The sequence below is a fragment of the Martes martes genome (assembly GCF_963455335.1).
Source record: "Martes martes genome assembly, chromosome: 14".
Classification (NCBI taxonomy): domain Eukaryota; kingdom Metazoa; phylum Chordata; class Mammalia; order Carnivora; family Mustelidae; genus Martes; species Martes martes.
The window spans coordinates 15,802,742-15,822,357 of record NC_137902.1 but is presented as its reverse complement, the minus strand read 5'-3'; the positions used below and the strand labels follow the sequence as shown (position 1 = coordinate 15,822,357).

General features: G+C 44.3%; 1 protein-coding gene across 12 annotated transcripts in view; it reads right to left on the bottom strand.

Moving 5' to 3' along the window:
• Positions 1 to 3,430: 3,430 nt before the first annotated feature.
• ABLIM1 (actin binding LIM protein 1) overlaps positions 3,431 to 19,616 on the bottom strand; it is a 294,975-nt gene continuing 278,789 nt past the window's right edge. For all 12 annotated transcript variants that reach the window (XM_080823245.1, XM_080823250.1, XM_080823252.1 and 9 more), the window contains 7 exons: positions 18,434 to 18,525; positions 17,135 to 17,240; positions 14,322 to 14,386; positions 13,624 to 13,695; positions 6,712 to 6,786; positions 5,485 to 5,565; positions 3,431 to 4,420 (listed from right to left, as the gene is read on the bottom strand). In XM_080823245.1, coding sequence (XP_080679371.1) covers positions 4,307 to 4,420; positions 5,485 to 5,565; positions 6,712 to 6,786; positions 13,624 to 13,695; positions 14,322 to 14,386; positions 17,135 to 17,240; positions 18,434 to 18,525 — 605 coding nt within the window. In that variant the 3' untranslated portion in view covers positions 3,431 to 4,306. The remainder of the gene's footprint in view (positions 4,421 to 5,484; positions 5,566 to 6,711; positions 6,787 to 13,623; positions 13,696 to 14,321; positions 14,387 to 17,134; positions 17,241 to 18,433; positions 18,526 to 19,616) is intronic.

The following is a 19,616-nucleotide window of genomic DNA, read 5'->3' as shown; positions in this document are numbered from 1 at the left end:
CCTTTGGTGGATGAGGTCCGAAAGTGACTCGCGGGGTCTTCATTCTTGAGAGAAGACACTTTTGGGAAGAATTTTATTTCATGATAACAACTGCCAGTCCATTACACCAACCATCATTGCATTTGTTTAGTTTTGCTGTGTTTACATATACTGCTTAGAAATTTCTTTCAGCTGAAACAGACCGCCTCCCCCTTTCGACTTTGCCATAAATGAAACTCACCCACTTAAAAACACAAAAATCTATATGCAAAGCAGAACAATCACCATCTCCTCATGGCTTCCTGGGCAGCAAATGCAAAGAGTGATTTTTTTTTTTTTTTAAGCCAAAGTAAAAATTTCTCTTTCTTTCATCACAGCATAGTTGCCTAGTTTCCTTAATGTACATTATCACTTTAAGGTGGTGTCACAGCAAATCTCACGCCTGAAATGATCTCTTTTTCTGAATAGAACATTCTTCCAAAGGGAGTACTAATGAGTGAGTTGTAGGGTTTACTCACAAACACTTGGTTTGTCCAAAGAAAATAATTTTAAAGATCGAGTCAGGTCAAGGCTGGCCTAGGAAGAGTAGATAAAACAGTGACCAGTCATACAGAAGAGGTGATTTGTAAAAACAGCTTGCCTCGGAGGACACAGACGGGGGGATTACATGAAGTTCATCAAGTTCATTGCCTTCCCCCGCTCTTTCCTGACAAAGAGAGGGCTCGCTTGCCCCTTCAACGCAGAGAACGCTAACGCTTTCTGAAAGAATCTTTAGAAAGACCTACCTAGTCAAAAGTGGTTAATTCCATTTTTTTTAACTTGCAAAAAAGCATGTGTATATTTTATATAATCATCTCAGAAGCAATTCTTTAGAAAAAGGTGTTTGCTTTAAAGTGTAAAGAAATTAAGTTAAAGTTTTATAAACATTTCCAGCAAGACTTCTCTTGAAGTCGGGTTGACGGCCATCACCAGACTGAGAGGATGAGAGTGGCAGAGGGAGTGTGCACCGTAGGACCCATGAACCCTGCCTTTTCTGTGGGAGGTTTCAGAGAACAGGCAGTTTGTCCTTAGTTGCTGAAGAAGTCCCATTAAGGACATTTCATTACTAACAAGAACCAAAATACAGATGCTTAGCTAGCTATACAAGTTCCCAAATCACAAGTTCCCAAATTCTCTCTAGGTCTCATCTTGAACCACACGGGAAGAGTAAATGGCATCCTGGCTCTTCTGGAAGAAACTTTAAAGCACTGACTTTCAGGTTGTCAGAGGCCTCTTTTGCTTCATGCAGGTGCTGGGTGCTTAAGAATCACAAATGAGCCGAGCGCTCAAAAATATAGCCCTTGGGGTATGGACCAGGAAAGCCTGCCACGTGTCGAAGTCCTCCCCTAGAGTAAACAAGCCTGTTCCTTGGGCTGCGTTCACAACTAGAATTTTTGTGTGCCGTGCAGAGTGGGGTTCAAGCGGAGAACACTGATCTCCTGTACAGTGGCCCGGACGTTTTGAGGTCAAACGTGCTGAGCCCAGTTAAAAAAAAAAAAAAATGGCGAGGCCATTGTAGCCCATATATTAGATTTGGCAGTTAGAAGAACCCGGTTGCCCCATGACCCATCCCTCCACTGGAGCCTTCTGCTGAGAGTGGAGCTGGGGAACCCAGTCCACATTATGGTTTCCCAAAACCCCTCCCCAGAGCGTAGCACCGTGTTCTTTGTAGACAGGAGGCTACGGACATTTTCCAGTAATGCGTTTTGCACAGTACAGTTTAAATTAGCTAATATACTTGGAAAGAAGCTTCCCACCCCCCGACCCTGGGTACAGAACGGAATTCAAAAGAGATATGAAAAGTAAGAGTTTCATTGGTGGGAACAGGTTTTGGGTTCAGATCTTTATCATTGCAACTTTTCTCACCCTGACATTTGCTTACATGTGCATGGGTCATAATTCGTTAACCAATGACAACATCGAGGGTTCTTTATGATCCCTGTTAATGGAAAAATTCTCTCCACCAGCCCAGCACTGGGACCCATCTGGCCGTTCTCATTGTGGATTACTGGGAAGGCACCATGGTCCCCATTCCTCCCACTTTGCCAGTGCAAAGCCAGGACTAGGATTCGCAGGCATTGAAGTGAGGCTGCTGCTGTCAAAGAGAAGAGCAAAGACGGGGCAGCAGAAATACAGAATGAAAGCAAGAGGCCACTCAAGGCACCAAACTGCAAGCTGCAAACTAGGGGCTTCAGCCCAACGAGGAGCTGGTTGTCTCAGGTCTGCTCCATCAGACTCATTTGCGAAGTATTTTAGTAGGTCCAACACACACACACACAGACACACAGACACGTGCGCACAGCTACGTGTGCACACATGCATGTTTGTATCTGTGAGAACAGGCCTCAAACATTCAGTGTGCAGCACTCAAAGGAGAGGCAGCTCTAGAGCTTTCGGGAACAGCACACGGGAAAAGCCAGCCCAGAGCCCACCACAGCACCCAGGTGATGGAGTGGGTGTCACGTTATAGGTCTGCAGCTTCCAAAACTATTTTTGTTTGCTTTTTACCGTGGAGATTGGCTACTAACTAATTCAGATACTTGGTGGCCGCAGGAAGAATTTCTTAGCTTTTTTTAAGTAGTGGCATATGAAGAGAATTGGCTTTAAAACAGAATTTAAATTCCTAGGCAGAGCACCCAGAGCACGAGACCAAATGTGAAAACCACCCACGTGTGGAGCTGGAGGGAGATACCCTCCCTCGTCCGCCTCACCACTCGTCTGAGTCACGGCTGGAGGCGTCCAGGAATCACGACGTGGTCTCACGTGCAAGTTTTGGTGAAACCCTAGGCTCCCCTTCGAATCTGGTGTTGCTGAATTTGCAGACTCTGGTGGGACGCTCCGAGGTCCACGTCCTGCCTGATCTGAGGTCTGGGGTCCTCACTGTGCTGCAGACTGAGCTATATGAATGGCGGGGGATGCCAGCTTCCGACCCCGACACCCTTCCACGGATGACCCGTCAGGTGCAGTCTGACCTCAGTGCTGAGCTCTGAGTCACACGCAAGTGTGCAAACGTCCCTCGGAAGCTGCAGCACTCGAGCAGAGATGAAATGCCAAAGAACAGGCAGATGCCTCAGACTACACTGGGGTGTCCAATGACTAACACACACACACACACACACACACACACACACACACACACACACACACACACACATTGAAGTCAACAGAGCTAGGCAAGAAGGAAAGCTGAAAAGGTCAAATGAAATCAGTCTGAGGCAATATACCCTGGAGTTGCAGAGATTTCCAAGAGCAAAGCGTGCCTTTCCTTAGCCTACTACTGAAGAGACCTCAAAAAAAATCCCAAATCCAAGTGGGCCTGATCAGATTCAGGGGCCCTGGGTGAGGAGCAGGGATGTAAAGTAGAAGAACCTGCACCGGCGCGACATGGACATGTCTTTTTTTTTTTTTTTTTGCCAAGAGTGTTGCGGCCCTGGGGCAAAAATCATCCAACAGCACACAACTGGAGATCATCTCTCCCTTTCCTTTCTTTGCAGTGGGGGCCTGTGATAGCACCTGTCCTTGGTGGGGAGGCAGAGGGAAGTGTACAATCTGAAGAAGAAAAAGAATTAAGGGCTAATCATTCCTTTTCCCTCTCTTTCTCTTATTTATTTATTTATTAATTTTTTAGTAATAGCTAAGTAATTTGCCAACCAGGTCCTAGCAAAAAGTAGAGAAAAAGGAGCTTATTAAAAATGACCTTGGCTGCTACTCAGAGCTGCCCAGTCCCCCGACTCTGATTTCCATCCCGCTGGGGCCCAGGCCGGGCTGCATGAGGCCAGTGAGGACAGGGGTGTGCAAAGTGGTGCGACCACATGGGTACATCCCTCAGGCTCTTCCTCCTTAGCCTCGGTGCTACACAACACATTCCTGCCTTGGAATGATTACAACTGCTTTTTCCCATGTGGCATCCTAAGGGCACTTGCTGGCTCTTACCCAAACAGTCAGCACTCTGGTTAGACAACAGATAAAGGAAATGGAGGAAGTAGCTCCTGTTGTGTACATAAGGTGATGTTGAAAGGTCACGTGTGAACACTACTGTCGAGTGTGGGGAACACACAAATTCTGACCCCCTTACTTCTTGGCAAGTGTTGCCGGTGGCTGGCCCAGTATTTGGCTCATGGGTGTTTTAGTCAGGTTTCCTGTTCTGTTGTTGCTGAGGGACAGAATTCTGTCTAAAGTTTGCAAATTCTCCAATCACGTTTGGGCCTTAACACAACATCCTACGTGTCGCCGCCATGTCAGTCCTTTTCTTAACTGCTGTCTACATGGTTGGGGCAGGGGCACGGGCTTAGAAGAGTTTCGCTTTCTTCTTCATGTCGTTGCGTCTCCAAAGAGGTAACTTGTCAAATTCCTGTATGGACATTCCAAAGATTTCCCGAAATACTTCTGGGGCTAAGTGGCGCTGTGGGTGGGAGAAAGAACAGTGGTCAGTCCCGATGGCCATGGGGATGGCCGTGACACTTGATTTTGAGTCTGTAAGTGACAGTTTTGAAAAGCGAGGCAGAATGATGGCAGAGGAGTTGACCTCTGCGGCTGGGTGGCAGGCTCTGGACCGACTGGCTCCTTACCTGGTTGGCCCAGGTGAGGCACCCACCCCAGCAGACAGAGCTGGCAGAGTAGTAACGATTCTTATAACACGCTACCCGGTGATGGGACATACGAAGGTGATTTGTTATGCTAGAGGCAACTCCACTTCAGGTCCTTGGGATGCTGAGAAGATGCAGGGACAATGGACCATAGCGCTAAGAAAACCAGAAACTTCCAGAGCGGTGTCTGGGTAGCCCTGGGGCTTCCTCCTGGCTCAGCATCAGCAGCAGGAGCTCTGTGGGACGCCTGGTCTACCAGGAGACTGGATCCCATCTGTCGTCCCTCCTAAACCATCCCCTTAGGATAGGAGAGCCTATCTTCTCTGCGCCAGACTGACTTCCCGTACAAAGGTATTGCCTTTCGTCAGGAAAAAAATAATGATTGCTTATGAGACTGGCAGCCAGAGTTTTTCTTAATTAAAATCACTCAGATGGAACAGCACGAGCAGCCTTGCGTGTCTAAGGGGAGCTTGGGTATGTGCACCCAGATAACCCTTCAGCAAGCAGGGTGGAAACAGCCAAGAGGGAAACTTGCCCAGGGCAAACCTCTTCACTGAGTACTTCCTTCCCTCTCTCGACAAAGTTCAACCCAGGCGCTGGGATGTCTGAAGAGGGATGGGATTCCATCCTACAACACCAGGCATAATTACGGCAGCGTCGGGCTTCCTCAGAAGGTGACTAAAATCATACTGTGTCTCCTGGCTCATCTTCGGGGCTTTACCACATACTTAGGCTGATCTGACCCCAAGTTACCTTAGTTCTATCGGCCATATGAGGTGGATTCTTTTTTTTTTTTTTTTCCCTTTATGGAAACATTTCTTAGGGGGAAGTTGGGGGGAAGTGCGGTCCCTGCGGTTGGGACTGGTTGGTTAGTTTTTACCTCCAGCCTGGTTCTGTCCACGTCTCTTAGGATTTTGTTGCGCCCTCTGTTGGTCACCATCAGCATTTCATATGGAAAGATCTGAGAAGCAAAGAGAAACACCTCTTCCAGAACACTGCTGTCCATTTGATTAACAAGCAGAATCTCGTTAAAACCTAGTGCTCCCGGGGCGCCTGGGTGGCTCAGTGGGTTAAGCCTCTGCCTTCGGCTCGGGTCATGATCTCAGGGTCCTGGGATCGGGCTCCACATCGGGCTCTCTGCTCGGCGGGGAGCCTGCTTCTCCCTCTCTCTCTGCCTGCTGCTCTGCCTACTTGTGATTCTATCTCTCTCTCTGTCAAATAAATAAAATAAAATCTTGAAAAAAAAAAAAAGAAAAAAAAACTCAGTGCTCCCAGAATATAGCTTCTAAGACATTATAATTAAGGTGTCTCTGAGTGATGGGTGTTCCTCTTTGATCCCGTGGACTGGGGCCAGTTCTTTTAACCTTTTCTCAGCTCACCATGTCTCTTGGAGCACTGTGTCTTTGGAGGGCTTTGTTGAGTGAAAAAATACAAACTTATTATGTCTTGGGGGTAAAGGTAAAAATTAGAAGTGAAATGATAGGAACATGGTTGATAGGGCCAGGGTACCGCTGCAGGGTTCAACAATCTTGTTCCATGACCGCCTCACGATTTCATGGAACCAAGCTGACCCAGCAGCAGCGTTCTGGTGGAGGACACTGAAGTAAGCCCCAGTTACGGTCACTAGGGAGCACAGCCTTGGACACCTCTGGAGTTTCAGAATGGTCTGCAGCTTGGGTAACCAACCACCCCAGTTTGCCTGGGACTGAGGAAGTTCCAGAATGCTAGACTTCCAGTGCTAACAGTGGCAACATCCTAGGCAAATGCAATGTCTTGATCACCCTATCAGGCATGGTCGGCCCCACTCAGCAGTGGGCATGCCTCGCGGTGCTGGCAGCAGGGGCCAAGCGAGTACTAAGCTCATGAGAGGCAGGCTAGTGCTTCACTGTGAACACACAGTACCACGCCCTGTGAAGACTTAAACCTGTTCACTCAGTGTGACAAAACCAGTGTCCAGGTACTTTCTGACATGGCTTGTTTGACGTATCAGCTTGGAAGCAAGTGGGCCTCAACTCCGAGAATGGTAGAAAGAAAGCAAGCCACATCTTTTCAGGATGATGCCTGGTTTGCTGACCCCATGTGAGAAGAGAGAATGGCTTGTACTTGCCTTTGGTTCCAACATGTTGGGCATGGACACCCCTCGATCCATTCTCGTCCCAGACATGTGGCCATCTGGGAGAGTCTGCAACAGAAAAGCTGGTTGAGGGAGGAACAGACGACACCACACGGAGCTGTGGGGGGAACTCTGTGACCTCCCCAAATTCCCCGTTTGGGTCCCAAATCCTGTAGATGTGTCATCTTCATCATCACACATTTTTCAAAATGAGATCCCTACTGCATAAAAGCAGGACGACTGGGAACACTGTTCTTCCGTCATCAAGTTGGGGACAGCCCCTGGCTTACTGCTGACTAATTCCTAATTTAGGATCCACGTGTGACAGCGTATGGTCTATCAAAAAAGTGCCACGTCCGTGATTATGTTCTTATTTTACTCTTCATTTTCCTTGCATTTTTTTCCCCTTTTCTCTTTCTCCACCATAATTTTGTAAGGTTTAGGGTCCGGCAAAAAAGGAATGGTACCAGAACAGCTCCTTCCTTTTGGCCAAGACAGCTGGACCACAGGAAGGAGGGGAGGACCAAAAGTACTGAGTGGTAAAGGCAAAACTGTATTTATTTGAGCAGACCCCTGATGCTGGTCCACTTCCACCCCAGAGAGGACTCTCCAAGGCCAGAGCAAGGTCCCCCCTGACACCTGCCTGGTTCATGCCACACCCCCAAGGCCTACAGAGCCAGCCCGACATCCACACCAGGATGCCTGATCCTCATCACTCCTCACATCTATGTACTAATGAGCCAGACAGATCAACCCCAATAAGGATCTTCTCAACAGAAACCCTTCCAGGGAGCAGCCACCACCCGTGTCTGCATTGGGCAGTGGTTGTTTTGCTGGTGTGGCCAACTCGAGAGAGGCAGTGTTCCATACCTGGTAGTCTAGAAAGGAAAGAAAAAGAAAATATCAGAAGGATAAGATCATAAAAGAACATGGAAGTATTAATATACCATATATCCTACGGCAATTCCCCACACATTTTCCAAAGCACCACATTCCTCTCTCTGCGGGGGTCTCTGTACATACCACGTCCCTGCCCCCCAAAACCCAGGAAATGCCTCCTTCAGTTGCAGTGGTCAGTTAAAATACCCTTTCCTCATGCAAGCTTTCCCTGACACCCTGAAGGTATTTCTGCCTTCTCCGGTTCCAGCATGCATCATGGGAATCTTCTCCCCCCCAACCCCAACCTGTCCCTGTCTCTCCGTCACGTGCATTTCTAACAGCCAGATCACAGCTTTCTTAGAGAGCGTTGTAAGACCACGTGTCTATCTCACTTGAGTACTCAGCACGTGGCAGGAGCAATGCATTCATTCTCACACATTCTGCTTCTCATGGTCTCATTTCCGTAGAGATGCTTTGAGATTTTTTGCAGCTAATTAATTAAAAGTCAATTAATTAACTATAACGTACTGTTAGTTTCAGAAGCAGAGGTCAGTGATTCATCACTCTTACATAACACCCAGTGCTCATTACATCATGTGCCCTCCTTCATTTCTATCACCCAGTCAGCCCATTTTCCCGCTGTCCGCCCCTCCAGCAACCCTGTTTGTTTCCTATGATTAAGAGTCTCTTAAGGTTTCTCTCGGATTTCACCTTGTTTTAGTTTTTTCTTCCCTTCCCCTGTGATCCTATTTTGTTTCTTAAATTCCACATATCAGTGAGATCATATGATAACTATCTCTTGACTTATTTTGCTTAGCATAATACCCTCTAGTTCCATCCATATTGTTGCAAATGGCAAGATTTCATTTTCTTGATGGCTGAGTACTATTTCATTGTATATATTACACATCTTTATCCATTCATCTGTCGATGGACATCTGGGCTCTTTCCATAGTCTGGCTATTGTGGACATTGCTGCTATGAGCATTGGGGTGCAGGTGCCCTTTCGGATCACTACATTCGTATCTTTGGGGTAAATACCCAGTAATGCGATTGCCGGGTCATAGGGTAGCTCTATTTTCAACTTTTTGAGGAACCTCCATGCTGTTTTCCAGAGTGGCTGCACCAGGTTGCATTCCCACCAACAGTGTAGGAGGGTTCCCCTTTCTCCACATCCTCGCCAACATCTGTCATTTCCTGACTTAATTTTAGCCATTCTGACTGGTGTGAGGGGGTATCTCGTTGTGGTTCTGATTTGTATTTCTCTGATGACAAATGATGTTGAACATTTTATTGTGTGCCTGTTGGCCATTTGCGTCTTCCTTGGAGAAATGTCTATGTCTTCTGCCCATTTCTTTGGATTGTTTGTTCTTTGGGTGTTGAGTTTGTTAAGTTCTTTATAGATTTGCATACTAGCCCTGCATCTGATAAAACATGTGCAAATATCTTCTCCCATCCTGTCGGTTTTCTTTTGGTTTTGCCGACTGTTTCCTTTGCTGTGCGAAGGCTTCTGATCTTGATCAAATCCCAATAGTTCATTTTTGCATTTGTTTCCCTTGCCTCATGAGACGTGTCTAGCAGGAAGCTGCTGTGGCTGAGGTCACAGAGGTTGCGCTGTTCTCCTCTAGGATTTTGATAGATTCCAGTCTCACATTAGGTCTTTCATCCATTTTAATTCTATTTTTGTGTGTGGTGTAAGAAAATGGTCCAGTTCCTTCTGCATGCGGCTGTCCAATTTTACCAACCCCATTTGTTGAAGAGACTGTCTTTTTCCACTGGATATTTTTCCCACTTTGTTGAAGTTTAACCGACATAGTTCTTAGAATTAAGGATCCATTTCTGGGTTGTCTGTTCTGTTCCACTGATCTATGTGTCTGTTTTTGTGCCCATACCATACTGTGTTGACGATTGATTTTAGTTTTGTAATAGAGTTTGAAGTCTGCAATTGTGATGCCACCAGCTCTGCTTTTCTAACATTCTTTTGGCTATTCAGGGTCTCTTCTGGTTCCATACAAATTTTAGGATTATTTGTTCCAGCTCTGTGAAAAGGTTGATGGTACTGTGATAGGGATTGCACTGAATGTACAGATTGCTCTAGGTAGCACAGACATCTTAACAATATTTGTTCTTCTAATCCATGAGTTTGGAATGTTTTTCTATTTCTTTGTGTCTTCCTCAATATCTTTCATGAGTGTTTTATAATTCTCTGACTCTTTGGTTAGGTTTATTTCTAGGTCTAATCTTACGGTATTTGGTGCAATTGTAAATGGGATTGACTCCCTTAATTTCTCTTTCTTCTGTCTCCTTGCTAGTGTATAGAAATGGAACTGATTTTTGTGCACTGATTTATATCCTGAGACTTTGGTGAGTTTTTGTATGCGTTTTAGCAATTCTGGGGTGGAGTCTTTGGGTTTTCCACATACAATATCATGTCATCTGCAAAGAGTGAGAATTTGGCTTCTCTGCTGATTCAGATGCCTTTTATTTATTTGTTTGTTTATTTCTGTTGTTACTGTCTGATTGTTGAGGTGAGGCCTTCTAGCACTATGTTGAACATCGATGGTAAGAGTGGACATCCCCACCGTGTTCCTAACCTTAGGGGAATAGCTCTCAGTTTTTCCCCACTGAGAATGATACTTGCTGTGGGTTTTTCACAGATGGCTTTTATGATATTGAGGTATATCCCCTCTATCCCTACACTGTAAAGTTTTTTTTTTAAGATTTTATTTATTTATTTGACAGATAGAGATCACAAGTAGAGGCAGGCAGAGAAAGAGAAAGAGAGAGAGAGAGAGAGAGAGAGAGAGAGAGGAGGAAGCAGGCTCCCTGCTGAGCAGAGAGCCTGATGTGGGGCTTGATCCCAGGTCCTGGGATCTTGATGCGAGCCGAAGGGAGAGGCTTTACCCACTGAGCCACCCAGGTGCCCCCACTGTGAAGAGTTTTAATCAAGAAAGTGGATGTTGTACTTTGTCAAATGCTTTTTCAACAACTATTGAGAAGATCATATGGTTCCTGTCCTTTTATTAATGTAGTGTATCACACTGATTGATTTGTGGATGTTGAACCACCCTTGCATCCCAGGAATAAATCCCACTTGGTCATGGTGAATAACCCTTTTAATGTACTGCTGGATCCAACTGGCAAGTATCTTGGTGAGAATTTTTGCATCCGTGTTCATTAGGGATATTGGTCTGTAATTCTTTTTTGGCAGGGTTTTTGTCTAGTTTGGGGATCAAGGTAATGCTGGCCTCACAGAGTTTGGAAGCTTTCCTTCTCTATTTTTTGAAACAGCTTCAGAAGAATAGGTATTTAATTCTTCTTTAAATGTTTGGTAGACTTCCTCTGGAAAGCCATCTGGTCCTGGATTCTGGTTTGTTAGGTTTTTAATTACTGCTTCAATTTCCTTGCTGGTTATAGGTCTGTTCAGGTTTTCTATTTCTTCTTGCTTCAGTTTTGGTAGTTTACACATCTCTAAGAATGCATCCATTTCTTTCAGACTGTCGAACTTGTTGGCATATAGTTGCTAATATGTTCTTGTAATCGTTTATATCTCTTCAGTGTTGGTTGTGATCTCTTCTCTTCCATTCATGATTTTATTTTGGGGGGTCCTTTCTCTTTTCTTTTTGAGAAGTCTGGCCAGGGGTTTATCAATCTTATTAATTCTTTCAAAGAACAACTTCCTAGTTTCATTAATCTTTTTTTTTTCTTGGTTTTTATTTCATTGATTTCTGCTATAATCTTTGTTAGTTCTCTTCTCCTGCAGGATTTAGGCTTTATTTACTGTTCTTTCTTCAGCTCCTTTAGGTGTAAAGTTGGGTTGTATATCTGAGCTCCTGGGAAAGGCTTGTATGGCTATATATTTCCCTCTTAGGACTGGCTTCGCTGCATCCCAAAGGTTGTGTTTTCATTACATTTGATTCCATGAATTTTTAAAAATTCCTCTTTAATTTCCTAGTTGACCCATTCATTCTTTAGTAGGATGCTCTTTAACCTCCATGTATTTGAGTTCTTTCCAAATTTCATCTTGTGACTGAGTTGAAGTTTCAAAGCATTGTGGTCTGAAAATATGCATGAATGGTCCCAATCTTTTGATACCAGTTAAGACTTGACTTACAACCCAGTATGTGATCTCTTCTGGAGAATGTTTCATGAGCACTCGAAAACAATGTGTATTCTGTTGCTTCAGGATGGAATGCTCTGAATATATCTGTGAGGTCCATCTGGCCCAGTGTGTCATTCAAAGCCCATGTTTCCTTGTTGATCTGCTTAGATGCTCTATCCGTTGCAGTGAGTGGAGTGTTAAAGTCCCCTACTATTATTGTATTACTATTGATGTGTTTCTTTAATTGTGTTTTTAGTTGGTTTACGTAACTGGCTGCTGCCATGTTAGGGGCATACATATTTGTGATTGTTAGATCTTCTTATTGGATAGACCCTTTAATTATGATATAGTGTCGTTCCCCATCTTTTATTATAGTCTTTGGTTTAAAATCTTACTTGTTTGATATAACGATTCCTACCTCAGTTTTCTTTTGATGTCCATTAGGATGATAAATGGTTTTCCACCCCCTTGCTTTTGATCTGGAGGTGTCTTTGGGTTTAAAATGAGTCTTTGGCAGACAGCATACTGACAGGTCTTGCTTTTTTTCCAGTCTGATACCCTGTGTCTTTTGATTGGGGCATTTTAGCCCTTTATATTCAGAGTAACTATTGAAAGTTACGAATTTAATGCCATTGTATTACTTATAAAATCACTGACTGGTTCTGTATATTATATAGTTCTTTCCTGGTCTATGCTACTTTGGGGCTTTCTCTACACTTAAAGGATCCCCTTTAATATTTCTCACAGGGCTAGTTTAGTGATCACAAATTCTTTTAGTTTCTGTGTGTTCTGGAAGCTTTTTCTCTCTCCTATTTTGAATGATAGCCTTGCTGGATGAAGTATTCTTGGCTGCATATTTTTCTCATTTAGCACCCTGAATGTATCATGCCAGTCCCTTCTGGCCTGCCAGGTCTCTGTGGATAGGTCATCTGCCAGTCTAATGCTTCTACCTTTGTAGGTTAGGGACCTACTGTCCCTCACTGCTTCTAGGATTTTCTGTCTCTGAGATTTGCAAGTTTCACTACTATATGTCAAGGTGTTGACCTATTTTTATTCATTTTGAGGGGGTTCTCTGTGCTCCTTGAACTTGAATACCTGCTTCCTTCTTCAGATTAGGGAAGTTCTCTGCTATAATTTGCTCCAATATAAGAGAGCTCTCTTTTTCCTCTTCCTCTCTCTCTTTCCTCTTCTTCTGAGATCCCAATTAACTTTTATATTGTTTCGCTTTATGGTATCACTTATCTCTCGAATTCTTCCCTCATGATCCAGCAGTTATCTTTTTCTCAGCTTCTTTATTCTCCATCACTTTGTCTTTTAGATCACTAATTCTCTCCTCTGCCTCATTTATCTTAACAGAGCCTCCATTTTTTATTGCATCTCATTGATAGCCTTTTTGGTTTTGACTTGATTAGATTTTAGTTCTTTTATTTCTCCAGAAAGGGATTCTCTAGTGTCTTCCGTGCTTTTTTCAAGCCCACCCAGTATCTTTATAATCATTATTCTGAACTCTAGTTTGGATAGCTTACTTATACCCATACTGATTAGGTTCCTGGCAGTCAGTACTGCCTCTTGTTCTCATCTCTGATGCGAGTTTTTCCACCTTGTCATTCTTGCAGAAGGTGATCACTTTTCTATTTGTAGAGCTGCAGATATTATTTTCTTAGATATCAGGTTGAATTCTCAGGTGTTCAGAATGATTTGACAGCTATCCAGCTGAATTCCTGGGACCTGATGAAAGTAAGATCCCCTACTCCTCCATAATCTTGAACTATCTCCCGCTTTGCAATTTTAATACATGCTTCACTAGCTCCCAGAGGCTAGCTGTGATCTGGCTTTCGGATGACAGACAGCATGAACCCAGCCAATGTACACGTGACTGCGCAGCCTCGTCTCAAGCTTGGCCAGTCATTCAGCAGCCCAGGCACACAGGTCTTACCTCGCACTCCCCCACTGACGTCCCCATAGCTGTTGTACTGAGCAAAGTCTGTGGAAACAGGCTGAAATGATAAAAAACACACCATTAGACAATCTGCTCCAGAGCCATGGTTTTGGAGTCAGGTGAAAAGGAAGAAAGGATTTACAAAACCCTCAGAATTCTTCCCAAGCTGAATTCCTGGACCTTTGTCATTTGTCTTCTACTATTACGAAATCTTTTTGTCTTTTGCAGGGCATCCAATGCCAGCAGATGCTGAGTAAGCAAGTTATCTTTTGCCAATAAATGAAAATACATTTCTCCACACAGCTAGCTACACACCTGCATTTGTTCTATGCTTTTTGGGGAGGGCAAGAGCAACAGACTTTCCCATATCCTTTTATAACAGAGATAAAGGCTCAAGTCATTACTTGTAGCTTGACTGTGGAAATATTTGCCACACAATTAATTAATGTAGTCTTCCCACCAGCTTATACAGGCTATTCTCTCATCGAAAGTCAATTTCTCTTTCTCTCACTAGAAATATATTCTTTTGCCTGTAACTTAAAGGGACTTGCCAGGAGATCAGGGGAATTAGTTTTTATTTTAATACTGAGATCATACTATCAGACACACTCAGACAGTCTATTAGCACGTCAACCAGGACTAAAGAGGGGATCAACTCAGGAACAATTAACTGAGAAATCTTACCCTGTGAAGCCCATTTTTTCCATAGCCTGGGAGAGATGAGGTTTTAGATGATAGTACATGTGAAGCTGAATGAGAAAAGGTAAAAAACGAAATCAGAAGTCCAATTCTTAAAATAACTTCTTGGTTTTTTTTTTTTTTTAAAGTAAACTCTACCCCCAATGTGGGGCTCAAACTCATGACCCCAAGGTCAAGAGTTGCATGCTCTACCAACTGAGCCAACCAGGTGTCCCCAGAAGCACAATTCTCTAATGAAACTGCCAATGCATCTTCTATCTTACTTAACAGAAGATACATATAAAAAGAGAAAAAAAATAATTCAAATAATATTGGGCTCTAATGCTCATGAAAGGCCACCACATTTGAGTGATACAGGGAATGGATGCAGAAGAGGTGCTTGGTACTGCTTTACCTCCAAATCCTCAAAAGAACCCTAAGAGCAATATCATATTATTTCCATTTTATAGGAGAAGAAATAGGGGCTAACAGACATATCTTGTCCAAGGTCACTCACCTTATAAACAGCTAAGCAATGATTGGAACCCAGGGCCATTTCAATGCATAAGCTCATGCCCCAGTTGGTATGGTGACGATAACTGACCTGAAAGCCACCACGTATGTTGTCATGCTCTCCTGGCTCACCACAGCTGAGTTCCGGAGAGGCATGGGATAGGATATCCCATTAATCAACAGCATGACATTACATCAACTGCGGAGCTTTGCAGGGAGCAGACCTGAGCTTGGATTCTGGCTCTGCAACTTAACACCTCAGCGTGGTATTTCATCTTTGTAAGTCTTTGTTTCTTGCCTCATTTAGATACTGTGCTATGTATTCTTACAGAACAGAACTACAGGATCAGAAGGAACTCTGAAGATTAGTAAACCACCAAATCAAGATCGATGCCAGTGAGGCATCAAGGAGAGGTAGCAGGGCATTCCAGTTCAGAATGTGGGCTCTGGGGTTACAATGCTTGGACTACAGAATCCTAGTTTTGCTAGTTATTAATAATGGGACACTGGGTAAGTTCCTTAAACATCCTACACCTGTCACCTGATCTACAAAACGGGAATAATAATATCACCTACTTCATTGGCATGTTGTGAAAACAAATGGAACAATGTCTAACAAAAGTGCTTGAATGTAGGAAACACTAAACACATTTTTAAAGAAGCTTCAAGGTTCAAGGGGTGGCTCAGTTGGTTAAACGTCTACCTTCAGCTCAGGTCATGATCCCAGGATCCTGAGATTGAGCCCCACGTGGGAGCTTCCTCCTCAGCAGGGAGTCTGCTTTTCCTTCTCCCTCTATCCCGCTCTCTCCACTCATTCTCTGTCTCTCTCATGAACCCTCTCAAATAAATAAATAAAATCTTAAAAAAAAAAATAAAAAAGTTCAAGAGGGAAAATTATGCACTAGTTCAGAACATGGGAGAAGAAACCTTGTGGGTGAAGAGAGACTTGGCTTCCGACAAATATAAGCAGGACAAAATAGACAGATAAGAGTATTTCAGCCCAGGGTACAATCTTCCAAAGTGTCAAAAACAACACTGTTGGTCTTCAGCTCTTTTATTGAAATCTGAATGCAAAAACAGTATTTTGAAAATGTTCATGATCAAAAAGCACTCTATTCTCTTCCCCACTTTCTAAGAGAAGAGTCAACATGAAGTGAACTATAAGGTTCTTGATTCACACTGCCATATTATGTTCTAGATTAAAAGAATGAATATCAATTGTTTTGTTGAAGTCTCTCTGCAAAACTGAGTTCCCTGAGCCAAAAATCAATAGTTCTTCTCTAACAGAAATAAGGCAATAGGAATTGAAAGGGCATGGATTTAGAAAGCCCGAGACCCTTTCCAGGGTAAGATACTACCACTGGTTTCTTCAGCATGTATGTCTTCCTTTCCCAGCAGAGAGTGTAAAAACCATAAAGACAGAAAATCCTGATCATGTACCTTCCTTCCTTGCCAAATCTAGACCTCTCAATGATTGAGCGTTTTTTTAACGTTTACTTTTAATATTATATATATATGTATGTATGTGTGTTCCATATATTACAGATATAGAGATACACCCATATCTCCAAATGCCCCAAAGCATTCTGTTCTCTGTAAGAATTTCCTTTTGCTGATTTCCTCTAAGATGAATATCCTGAATTGACTACCTTCACAAAACCCTCCAAGGATGGGGCACCTGGGGGTGGCTCAGTCGGTTAAGCATCTGCCGTCAGCTCTGGTCCTGATTTCAAGGTCCTGGGATTAAGCCCCAGGTAGTACTTGCTGCTCAGTGCAGAATCTGCTTTTCCCTCTCTCTTTGTGCTCTTTCTCTCTCACTCTCAAATAAGTAAATAAAATCTTAAAGAAAAAAGAAAGAAAAAGAAAAATCCTCCAAGGGTTCCCCCATCTCCAACATGAAGAAATATACATTTAAGGAAGAACAATGGCATGCTTTTTAAAAAAAGCTTCTTATTTGTTTATTTGAGAGAGAGAGAGAGAGAGCACTAGTCAGGGGGAGGGGCAGAGGAAGAAGCAGACTCCCTGCTGAGCAGAAAGTCCTACATGGGGCTTGATCCCAGGACCCCCGGATCATGACCAGAGCCAAAGGCAGACGCTTAACTAAGTAAGCCATCCAGGCGCTCCGAACTATGGCAACCTCGTAAGCTAAACTGACATGCAGCGCATTTCCCATACTTCTGTTCATGTAGAACACGCTGCAGGTTCCACCAGGAATGGCCCCGCCTCTCCTGAAACAGTCCAGATGGGCTCCCTGCAGGCAGGTGGCTGGCTCTTGGCTTGGAGAAGGCGGTGGGCCTGCTGCTCACCTGAATTGAGGGGAGAGTCATAGCGACTGGCGGTCAGGGACGACCTCTCCCGGCTCTCCTTTTCCATCTCCTCTTTCAGTATCAACTGCCCTAGGCCCGAGTTGAGCTACCGAAAAAAAAGGAAAATAAGAGTGAAGCCCACAATTATCGTCAGAATGGCAGTTTCTGTTTTAGAAGGTCCTGCAAGAAATTCCTGACCGTGGACTGGCCTGGACACACACAGTGCCAGAGCCTGGTGGTTCCTCAAGGGACAGGCCAGGTTTTGGACCTTGAACCCCTCTCAGACAAGCATGGGACAAGCTCCATGTCCGAAGACTGTTCTCCCCCCATCGCCCTCCCCAGTGTGCCAGCAGAAGACCTCAGGAGGCAGGTGTGGCTGTGTGGCGATTTTTGATGTGCAAAGGGGAGTTTGGGGACAGTATCCTTTAAAAAAAAATTTCACTGAATTGTTTAAAAACAAGAAAACAAGAGTAACACACGCTTACTGCACAGATTTTAGGAAATCTAGAAGGAAAGAAGGGTAACCCATAACCAACCCCTCAGAGGTAACCACCATTTACATTTCATTTATATCCATCCAGCATTTTTCTATGCACATATCATACAGAACTGGGATCACGCTATAAATGCAACTTTGTATCCTTTCCCTCCATATAACTGGTATCATGTGCATTTCCCATATGATTAAGTATCTTTGGAAAATGACAAGAGACATGAAGGGACTCATCAGTCCCTGACTGCTGGGACAGTATACAATGTCTTGGCTCCCTCTACCCCAGGCTGTAATGGACTACCCTTCTTTTGGTCTTCCGGGATGCTGTGGGGGTGTATAACAAGGACGTCTTGCTGGCAGTCAATTTTATCCCCTCCCTCCTAGCCCAGACAGACATAGAAGGACCTTCAAGTCCTGGGACAAGCCCTGGAGAAACACTCAATCCCAAGGGAATCCCTTCAGCAGAGCCTGCATGGAGGAATGCAGGTGTCGCACTATGTGGCTGAACAGCATGGCTCCACCTAGCCCTTTCGACACATGCCCTGCACACCCACACCCCCGCCCCCCCCGCCACGTGGTCTGGCTCTCCTCGCAGAAGCTCGAAAGTTTCTGGAACCCACTCAGTACTAAGTACCCTGCCTTCGGGTCACTAGAATCCTGTCTCCTCTTGCCTACTGGATTTCCAGCCCTTTGAGGGCTGGGATGGCCTCTCCTTCCCTCGGCGGCTCACCCACGGTGTCCATTCGAAAAACTCCAGACCTAGGGAACTGAACTGAAGACCGCAGCAAAGGAGCTGAAGGACAAACCTTCATTAACTGCTCTTCCTGCAGCTGCCGGCGCCTCAGCAGCTCCTCCTCGTCGTCTTCTCTGCCGCCAGATCTGCGTCTCGCTTCGGCTCCTAATTCCACAGCAGAGACAACTTCTCACATCAGCCCCTCGGCAAGAGCATCTTAAGGGACTAGACCACCCGTGCTCAACTTGTCCGCGGGCAACATCGGCAGGGGTCTTTAACGTTCACGAACCCATGACGCAAGGAGAGCCCACCGCCAATGCAGCCCTACTGGTGGGTTTCGGGTTTCAGGCAAGTTCAATGTGGGATCCAGTATAAGTCGTGAATTCTGGCCTCCTAACAACTGACCTGCTCAGTTAGGACACTGTGTGCCATTACGATTGGGTCTAAGTCATCCCACTGGCTGCTGGCCAGAGCCCTCTGTAGTAGTGGGGAGGGGCATCTAGACTTAATCTTTGGATGTCCCGGAGGTCAGCTTTCAAACAGGGAGGAACCCAAATTCATGTCCATGACCATTAAACAGGTAAGACAGTCACTCTCTCGTGACATGTTTTGTAATCTTCTAGTTTTCTCTTTTCCTGAATATTTAGACTTGTCCTTATAATGATCACCCTATCTTCTGCCCTTAATAAATTTGTTAAGAACCATGCTTTTATTTTTCTTTTAAGAGGTGAGTCTCAAATGTTTCGTTCCCTCAATCCTTTGAAAAAAATGGTCACAAAAGAGTTTTATACTAATGGGTCAATGAATCATGTTAAGACAGCTAAAAAAGTGAGCTATTTTAGTCCAATCTAGCAGATCATTTACAATTTTTAAGCTTCTTGGAAAAGGGGAGTGAGGGAGTAAGAGGGAGGAATCTGTCTGAATGGTTGTAAAATTAAGATAATTATTGTTTTCCTAAATTGCTTGGATTAATCTGGCTGTGGGAGGAAACAGGAAAGCTTGCTAATCTAATCAAAATAAATTTGAACTAATGGTCTCAGTTTTTATCATTTTAATTAATGGGCCAGAATTGTTCTTCATTTTGGAACCCCAAAAGCTTTAAACTAGTTAGTGATGATGACTTTAAGTACAAAATATTAATTCTTCCTTTCCCCTAAATTCAGCTGTTTATGTCCCCATGAAGCAGCAAGACTGAACTAGGAACCCCAAAGGCCCCAGGAACTGCCGTGGGACAGAGTCTGGCCGAGAAAAGCTGA